Raw genomic sequence first — 10,777 nt, 5'->3', positions numbered from 1 at the left:
CAAACTAAAGGTGGGATGATTAGTTAATGAAATTCATGAAGTATAGTGCAACGAAGTCAATTTTACGAGAATTGGAAATGTTTCAGAAAATATTAGATAGATTATAGATGTTTATATAGTACAATAGAAGATTAGAGACATTCGATTCGATAAGTAATACTCATGTTAACCTTTTTAAGAAAGGGGTCGTAAAAGGCAATTGTTCCTCGAGTATCGCAAACAATTCGATAGTTTATTTTTACGAAACAGAATTCTATGGAAATGGAGAAGGTTTTTAAGAAAATACATTCTGTGTTTTCGTTGTGCATGCCATTTTTTACATTTCTCGTAATTTCCAAATAGTTAATATAAATCGTAATTTGTGTGTATAGACTTGTACATGGTCAGGCATGATACAATATTTTGAAGAGCAGTTTCATCATTTTAGTGGATACTAAAAAAAATAGTGACAAGCAATATGCTTAAAATATAAATTGAGCTTTTATCGAAATAAATATTATTACAGTGGTAATATCTATTTTAACAATTGAGAAGATAATTTATCTAAGATAAAATAAATAATACTTTTGCTTGGCTGTGTACAAAACTGCATTAATATGATTATTATATTCTATTCATCAAAAAAGCATTTTTGTAATGAATTACAACTATGATGACATTTACTTTTAACTGCCACTTGTTATACGATGGCATTTATAGTCGAACGCATTATTTTATCTAATTTTCATTCTAATATTTGTTTTAAAATTTATTTTCATCAACTTTAAACAAAACGGCGGTGTCATAACATTTTTAATTAAATGGAATTTCCTTGATATAACTTTTGGCACTTTTATGTTTCCTTGCCAGTCTTGAAAAGATACGATATTTTCTAAGAAATATTGCAGGTAAAGAATTTTTAAATAGAATAATAAATGCATATTTTTATTATACTTTGTACTCACAATTTGAATCGCATTTCAATGTTTCATATCACGAAATTTCTATATTCGAATGATCATTCATTCTTTGCTTTATTTTGCATTATTAATTGGTTCGTAATATTATACAATTTTCTAAAAGTCATATCAGACAATTATTCGCAATAATTATTGAATAATTCGTCTATTCTTTTCATTCAAATTCTTTTTATTACAACTAATTATTAAACGTAACAATCGATGTAGTTTGATTTTACTTAAGCCATAGTTTATTTTTATACCGTAACGAATTTTCACAGTGACACAAATAACAATACAAAGTACCATATTTTTCTAATGTTAGGTAAAAAAAGAAAAGTTATTTTTCCTATAACGTTGTACATACTATTGTTAGTTTCTTGTCAATGTATGTAAGATTAAATGAGAGCAATAAAGAGATAAGAATGTTACGAGAACTATATCGAAATATTAATTAACCCTATTATGTACTGATTTTGAACCTTTTACGTATTCAGTCACATCAAAATATTATTTGTTAGAAAAAGCATGATCAGTATAACTTATTTTCTTTTCCAAAAAAGTAGCAAACGTTGCGTTGTTCATAAGAGATCTCTTTTTCATAGCTTTTTTTCATAATATAAAAAAATATTACAGTGTCGATGGAAAGAACATGGTATAGTGTAGGTCGATTTTATTACATGGTATTCTTCTTTTCTGTAGAAAATGCGTTGTGTTATTTTCATCCGTTGAGAAACTGTCAAGACGTATTCTTTCACGGAAAAATAAATGTGACTGCAGGTTTCATTCTTCTCTGGAAAATATTGCGACGTTGCCTCTGTAAGGTATTCTTTCGTATATTATTTCGTATATAATAGGATTTAAATTTTTAACCATTATTTTTAATTTTTTTGAAATGTTAATAATGAAATGGAACAGTAATCGTAAGTGGGTCGTTTTATTGAAATTAAAAACTCTATCACGGTGTTACGATGATAATGTTGTATTTATTACTTTATACGATAATCTGTACGAATATTTATCGTCAGTGTTCTATTCTTTATTAAATATTCTCGAATCCTCTGGAAGGCAAGATTAGTAGTAAACATGTTTCCAATCTTAATTTTTCTTTTGTGTAGAAAAAGGGAATATATTTCTTTGCAAAGGTTACTTTTCAATAAAAATTAACTGGAAAACTTTATTTACCCTTGACAGTTTAAGACTTTATTTGTTTACTGTTGTATGAACGAATTATTATTACTAATTGTTTAGGCAGTAACAGTTTAGTCGCCAATTTTATCTTCTATCTCCTCTATGTACCATACATTAATGAAATTTATATGATTTATTGCAGAATTAGTTTAACGAATGTAGTCTAATAAAGTTAGTGTAACACATGTAGAACAATATGGTTTTTATTATACACAGCTTTTTACAGTGCAATAATCATCTATCATGTGTAGTCTATTTTATACATGCTAGACAATATTTGCTAAATAACGTTTGTCATTTAGTCTTATAGAATAAACGATGATTTATTTTGTACCTGTACGAGAATACTTCTGGATGAAACATTAGATTGGTGCATATGAAGTAGGTATCGTTTTTCCCAACCATATCTTCATTTACATACATAAGTTTAATCAGCGTAATATTTTGAAGGTGTTAATTCAAGTGTTAGTATTAAAGACATTTATGGAGAATAATGTTTATTTTTTCCTCAGTTCCGAGAGTGATCTGTTTATTACGATCTATAAATTCTGTACAATTGTTTACACAAGTTTGCAGAAAATTTCCAATAGCTACTCTGCAAACTTTATGCACTTACAGGAATACACTAGTACGAAAAACACAGTAAAATAAAAAAGCTTCCCTAGAAATAAAAACATTTTTGTATTATATTTCCAGTACAACCTGGGTTAATTTCAGTACACTGAAATAATCTACATTTAATCTTTATTCCACATCGTTCGGTAAATCGAACCAGGTGGAAGAAAAAAACTGTAAAAAAAGGTACACAAAATATATTTCCAATAAAAGTAGATATCTATGTTACACTTCAGAAATATTACACGGTTCTGGCGCGTCACATTGTAATTCAAAACATTTCATATGCACCAATAGATTCACAATATTTAGCTACCTAAAGTAATCTCACAATTTCTCTTAAACAGGAACAACGTTACCGTTTCCAGTACACCACACCAAATTCTGCGAAGTCATTTTAGTTCTGTTCTATCTATAGCCATATTCGTTAGCAGCTACGAGCTCGATTGTCAGCCGGTTGTTACGGGTCGTTTATTTAACGAAAATATGGCCTGGCAGGAACGGGAAGGTGTTGTAAATGTAAACGGGTCGATTAAAGGCAAAGGAATTCGCGATGGCTAGGGCCGGATTCGCGTCGAAGTCTTCTTCGGGAACGCTCGGGGGCGTCGTTGGCTCCTTGGTTCTCGGCGTCGTTGTGGTTCTTCTTGTCGTCGTCGTTGTTGTCGGGGCCGTGGTTGTGGTGAAAACTGGTGGCTGGCTTGTAGAGTCCGGCGGTTCATAGGCTGGTAATCCGGGGGGCCCGTAATACGCATGCAATCGATTGTCGGTGGGATTAAAGCGTTGACCATTAGGACGCCATCCCCTTGGTTTATATGGCGATAAATCGGACGTTGCCAGTCCGATACAGAGAAGCACGAGGGTCAACTGGAAAATGGAAAAGCAATTAATGGCTTAGCTGTCGCCCGCGTTTCCGGCTGTCGTTCTGTTGCTGCCTTCTGAAAGGCGATCAAGAAAGCGTTAGTAAAAATTGCGCCCACGTTTCACGAGTCGTTAAAATCTGGGACCTATCAAAATTCGACATTTTTATTGAGACGATTTGATGTCATCGAAACAGTCACGCGCGGGTGTGATTGAATTGAGTCTGTTGTCATTGATTTTGTCAGGAAGTCTGATTGAAATTATTGCGAGGTTTGTAAACTTAAATGGATTTAGCGACAGTTGAAACGTTTTTGAAAAATTGGGAAACGATTAGTACTCCAAGTGTAGCTTTTATACAACAGTATACGAAATTTAATTAAAGACCGGAATCGTTGCTTTCTTAGAAGGTATTATACAATTCACGTATACGATGCCAGACTATCATACTTAAAGCAACGCACACGATCGGATAACAGTGTTGTCGGTGATAGTTAATTCGAATTAAATAACTTGATCAAGTTTCACCGATGCAGTTTTAAGTTAATTTACTCTCAGCGAGAAGGAACGAAATAATACACGGGTCAGTTAATTAAGTTAAAATTATCTACGTTCATTTAATGAATATTTAACGTACGATGAATATTTAAATTGAAACTCGAATTGATCACGGGAACAAAGCAGATCCGTGACGTATGAACTTGCACTGATGAGGAACGTTTCGATGAAATTCCAAATACTCAATAATTCAACGTTCATAATAAAACGAATGTATCTCGTTACCGTTTTCCTCATTCTTGCTGGCCAGGACCGTTAACTTCGCGCCGAAAATTTTGACTGGCCTTTGCCTGTGTCTTTCATCCGTCTTTATATGCGGGCGCACGTTTATGAGATGGCGTCTAACCAACGTGAATACGAAGCGATCCGAAACGATTTCGTTTCGTTGGTTATTGCTGATCGTTTCGTAACTACTGTAGACCTATATTACGTGGCAGGAATGATTATCGATCGACAGAAGTATCACGATGGCCACGACTTCACTTTGATATGTTTCCCTCTTCTTACAGCAGAGATGGGCAAACTCATTATCTAGATAAAAAATTTCGAATAACAAATAAAAGATAAAAAAAAATATTTCGTCATTTTTAATTGTTTAAACGTGGAAATTTTTTAAAACAAAATAATACTTCTTTATGAATGAATCGACATTTGTCGAACAATTATTTAATCTCATTAACTGTTTAAAGCTCAGAACGACACCCTTAGATACTGCTGCTTTTCACTGTGTATTATTCGAATAAAATTCTGCCCAACTCTGTCTCACAGTCAGTCACACAGTAGCATGTTTTCTACCATTCAGAATGGAAAGATTTTCCATTCATTCGTACTTATAATAGTAATTACTAGATTGTGGAACTTTATGCAAAATTATATTTTTTGAAGTGGTTTGTAAAGGCAAATGTAAAAATTGGATTTTTTTTCCTATTCTTAAGGATGTTATTATGTTAAGAATGAAACAGAAATTGTATTAAGTCTAATGTTAGCTTTACATGCATTTAATCCGTAGTCTAGTAATCACTAGACTGGGAATGTTTACGCAAATATAGAATTTTATAGGTTAATTTACAGACGCTGGGTTCCAACAGAAATTTATTTACTTGATTAAATGTTTCAATTTTTTTTTATCAAACTCTTAACTACAATAACCTCTAGTCAATCGCGTACTCTATAAATGCATAAAATCCGCAGTCTAGATAGTAATCGTCGTTTAAATAGTGTTTTATTTAATTTAACAGTGCAACACTAGAATTACCGATGATTGTATTGAAAAACGATAGAATAAAGTGATAAATAAATATAGACGGTTATCCACTTTTATCGAATTTTAAGTGTTAAAGTAATAGTTTTTTCGAAAATACATTTACACAATTAACATACATCCTAAGAAAGTGTAAAAAAATTGAGTAATTTTATAAGAATCCTCATCTTCAGAAAAATAAATAAAAATGCTACTGGAGACTGTCTGAAAGTGTGAGTCGTAATATCAGTCTAATAACCATTAAAACTATTGAAAATTGTATTTTATTTCAGGAATAAACGCGTGTTACTGTTAATATTCATTCTGTTCACGCTTGAACATTTATCTGATTAATCAATAATTTCCAGTAATCGCACCAGTTCATTGACGGGTTGTTACGCAAGGGCTCATAATTTTACAGACGACTAAATGTAATTCGACCAAATTCGTGTTGATAAATTCTGTTACCAAAGTACCGTTTCGGCCAATAATGGTTTAAACAATTTCAATTATTCACTTGGATGAATAATTCCTCTCAATGAACCGTGTTTAGTAAACATGTGAAAATTCGATTGAGAGTTTCATTTATATGTGCATATTTGATAAAAACTGTATTGATCGATTAACGTTAATACAAGACATTGTCCATGACACTAGTTGTAAATTAACACTTGTCTCTTTACGGAATAATTTCTTTCCCGAACAATAATCTCTATCAGAAAGTTTAACGAAGTTTTATGAATTTCTTTTGTGAATTTAACCCTTCAAAGCTACCGTGAATAAAATTTCACTTCATGCGAGTTTTATTTTAATACTATCAAAAAATGTAATAACTGGTAACACTAATTGTTTAGACATTTATTCATATTATTAACAGCGATAATGTTATTATTAGATAAATCAGTTCTTCCATATTTTGAAATAAACGTAACAAACAAAATTAGTATGCGGTTATTTTTATGGTAGCTTTTAAGGGTTAACTTGCAGTTTTCAAGATGAAGTCACGCGAAGAAATTAGCTTGCATTCTCATCCATTATCCGTTTCCATTCATATCAAGCGATCTTCAATTAATCTATCATCAAACTAAATAATAGTTCCCTTTAAATAATAGTATATACCTTATGAATTAGTAAAATTCACATGGTAAACTTATTATCACTATTATTTATTCATACAAATACAGTAAACTACACCAATCAATGAAATCCGTAGTTTCATAATTGTACACTAATAAATAATTAACAAGCGTTTGCAGTTATGAAATAGAAAAGTCACTCAAGCAAATTAGTACATATCAACTGCCATAACAGCCTAGTCAAATAAATTAAAATGTTGCTTACTTCCTTTTCATTAATTAGCAGGATCACTATATCCTGGTATTACTGGTATTACTATGCTTGTGTCTAGCGGAATCTAATAAATCCGCGACACTGACAATTTCCGAGAAAGCAGCATTATCGGAGGTCTTCACCTGTCAATCGCCAACGAATTGGCTGGCGAACCCGTTATTTACAAACATCGGCTCGTGCTCGCTGAAAATTTCCCCGCGGGGCACAAAGCACCATCATCCCCCGTCCGTGATGGGTAATTTCCTTCCCGTTCTACGGCTGCTTTAAAACGCACCGGCGAAAGCACACCTCTCCCCCCTCCCCCCTGTCGTTGTAGTACATAATTTTGTCATGGCTTACGTGAACGCGGCACGTGTCCCGAATTCACGATGCATTATGAATTCGCAAGATCGTCGGTCGACGGTGCTCTTACGCGTACGAATTCGATCGGCGTGGTCCAAAAACGTGGCATGCAAACTAATTACCGGATTGACAGTGAAGCTCACCCGACTCCGATCTGGATTCCGGTTGCGGACCGCTTAGAACTCGCCGGCTCCCAGACGGCTCCGAAGAATCCTGTGTACAACATCGACAGAATATGTGAGCGTTCGTTTCTTCTCGATCAGACATTTTTGGTGTTTTCGTGGTTTGTTTGCGTGCGGTATCCACAGAGGGGTTACGGTAATTTGTGTACCTTATGTGTGTTTACTCTTCGTCGTTTTGTTGTTACTTCCGTTCCTTAGATAGTTTTACGACCATAGTCGTTGGAAATACAGTAGGAACTTCGATTGTACCAACTGGGTCAGGCGACATTCCGTTCGGATAATTGAACAATGATCTTTTCACGGAAAACATTAGTATTTATTATATATGTAATATTATATGTTACATGCTGTGGTAGAAAGGTGCGAACAAATTTATTTTGACTTTTTCAGGTTTTTTTTTATAGGTAAAAATATGCTCTTTACAGTGAGACCAATCCCAATTTCTTAGAATAATTGACTTGAAAATTCACAATTGAAATCATGTATTGATAATGAAAGTAAACTATTTAATTAATTGTACTATATGTACATACATATTTTGATCAGTATTAAACGAAATAAGTAACACCATCCAGCGGGAAGTAGGAATTTTGACATGCGAGAGAAAACAGCTGAAAACGAAACAGCAAACCTACTATGCTGTGCAGAACTTTAAACGCGTTTGTCCTGATAAGTCGTTTTCGCACGTTAACGTTTTTATACCAGAACACATCACATATAATACTAGTACATTTACTTAAATATTGAAAATATTTTGTGACACTTGTTTTTAATTATGATACCCGAATAATTTTCTGAATCCTTTATAATTGAATTTTGGAGGTTATACATTACTGAAAATATTCTTTGCACCACTCCAATATTATGCACGTTATCACTTATCCCTCTGTTATTATTAATACTCGGACAATTAATTAAAGTAAATATTTATTGCAAAAATGTGTGGCTCCGTATCTGGGATAAAATAAGTTGGATACGAATCACTTTGTCAATTATATTGCTATGAAAATTATGCGTACAACTAAGAAGGTATTTTTGGATTTCATACTATAATGAACATATAAATGGCTATAGACTTACAATGATATAAAATATAAATGTATAGGTAGATGATTTGAAAGTCACATGGTGTCATATTGGGTTAATGAAGTATTTCCACATTATAGCAGCGCTTTGTTGGAAATTGTAATGGCGTCTCCAACCTCACCGTATCATCTTCTAGGAATCTTTACCATCAAATTATAATTCATCTTTCTGATTCATTTCTTTACCTACTTTTTGGATTAGTTACTTCATAGACGTATTCTGCAGAAAATTAATAGTTTTCGTGTCTGTATACGTTCTTTTATGTTATTCGCTATCACTGCTCGATATAAAAAGTGGCGGCTAATTGAAATTGCATAATTATTCTTGGCAGGCTCTGTATTTTTTGATTCGCTATGATCGATTTAATTGTACAGTTAAAATTAAAAATTAGAAATTATAGTTTTAGAATCTCTGAAGCCAGTGAGCACGCTTTCAATAACAAACGAAGAAAGAATCTTTAAAATCATCCGGAATATTTATACAAAATTTTCCATTTATCTTCGTCGACAAATGAGTGCCCGAATGAATTAAATGGAATTTATCGATCTACATTGCCATCGCGACCACTCGAGTCCATTTGTGGTGACCTGTCGTTTCCGCTTTTCGTTCTCCACCGTTATCGATAATCCATAAGTCCCTTTGTGATAATCGCAATCTCGACGGATACGGAGACCACCCTCGCGTCCCAATCGAACGTGTTTGTGCTGTCAATAGATCAATATCTTTTTTGGCGGATGTGTTTGACACCGGCTGCCAGACTCCCAAGATGCGGCAATGGACCTTGTCGAAAAACATACTGCCAGCAGCTTTTACATACGACGATTTTGCAATTTAAAGTTTTGATAAATTTTAGTTTCAGTAACTGCTTTTGTTCATTATGCTGTGTAAAAGGTAAAGTTGTTGAATTACCACTCAATCTATTTGGTTCGTATTGTGTTATTTCGAGAATCTCTTTCGGAGTGTCTGTTATTGGTTCTTTTTGTTGTTGTTAATAACTCATTAAGTCCCAAGCAGTGAAATAAGGTGATTTCACTTATGCATATAATTACTTAGTACTCATAAAAGTGTATAGGAAAGAATAAATACTATCAAAAAATTTTTGGATCGGTACTTTTTATTTTACAGAATGTTACGTTTATGCAACTTTGGGAAATTTTGTATAGGAAAAGGTACATAAAATAACATATATGATTTTGTCGAAATATAAAAAATGCATTATAATACTAGACATCATATTATAGAAGCCCACTATATGAAAAAGATATACCAAAACATTACCATGATTAAAAAAAAAATTAGTTCATCATAGTGCTATAAATACTTTAATTTCTTTAAATTTCAAACCGTCGTAGGATCTAAGTGGAAGAAGAAATAGTGACGAAAAATCTATGAAGCAAATCTACGAAATCCTCTTTCATAACTACAACACGAAAAACAGAATTTAATAACGTAAATTTACTGAAAAAAAATTATGTCCGAAATGTTTGATTAACGTAATGTTGAGTCTTAATGTGTTAAAGGGAAATGGTGTTAATGTAAATTGTCTAGGGTATCACTCATATTACTTATGTTATTACACGAATTATTTTAAGCACGAGGAATAAGAAATTATTTACTACACTAACTTATTAAAATCACTTTTTTATATTCACTATTGTATTACTGCTCGAGCAGTTTATCCAGATGGTTTCTTTCAATATTAATTACAAGCTACAATTAAATTTGCGAATATAGTAATCCACTGGTAATTCAGTGTATCTGGTGGAAAAATCTCATAAAGAGTTTATCGTATTACGTAAAAAATATGGTCATTACTTGTTTTGTAGTACAATTTTGCTTGTAAATTGATCTGTCAGATGAAACGGTAGAGTTTTACGTCAAAAATAAAATTGTTCCATGTATTTCATGTAACGTTCACATCCAGTGAAATTTAATTGAATGTCATCAGAAAAACTGAAATTACGTAAAATTTTATTATTGCTGTGGTCTACGACTTCTATAACAGTGCAACTCATTAACCCTTTGCACTCCTAATTCTTTTTTAATTTTCTTTCAAATAACTCCTTATTATTTTAGGTGTTCTATTTTAAATGTATTTCACAAGACAGTTGGCCGATAAGAACCAATTTAAACAATTCCTTTTGCTTAAATATTGTGAAATACAATACATATTTAAACCGACAATTTAAAAATGTCAAGTGTGACGCGACATTTACTAGTTAAATTTAATTCTTGAATGAAGCTAATTTACAGAAAATGAATCCATATTTTTCCTATAACACTGTTTCCCTATAAAAAAAGTTGACGAAGAGTTACATAGAAATTAATGAAATTAATGAAAATATTTTCAGCATCAAATTTTTGCAAGTAAATAAGAGAAAATCATACATATACATATTGCAATTTAATCCAAAATGACT

The 10,777-nt window shown here is 32.4% G+C and overlaps 1 protein-coding gene across 1 annotated transcript; it reads right to left on the bottom strand.

Moving 5' to 3' along the window:
* Window positions 1–3,215: 3,215 nt before the first annotated feature.
* LOC107191981 lies at window positions 3,216–4,442 on the bottom strand. Its single transcript, XM_015581137.1, has 2 exons — window positions 4,383–4,442; window positions 3,216–3,608 (listed from the first exon to the last, which is right to left on the bottom strand). The coding sequence occupies exons 1-2, from the start codon at window positions 4,392–4,394 to the stop codon at window positions 3,216–3,218; spliced, it is 405 nt and encodes a 134-aa protein (XP_015436623.1). The 5' UTR covers window positions 4,395–4,442.
* Between the last annotated feature and the right edge of the window lie 6,335 nt (window positions 4,443–10,777).

This window comes from Dufourea novaeangliae, unplaced genomic scaffold (assembly GCF_001272555.1).
Source record: "Dufourea novaeangliae isolate 0120121106 unplaced genomic scaffold, ASM127255v1 scaffold248, whole genome shotgun sequence".
NCBI classification, from domain to species: domain Eukaryota; kingdom Metazoa; phylum Arthropoda; class Insecta; order Hymenoptera; family Halictidae; genus Dufourea; species Dufourea novaeangliae.
This window is presented reverse-complemented; position numbering and strand designations above follow the sequence as displayed.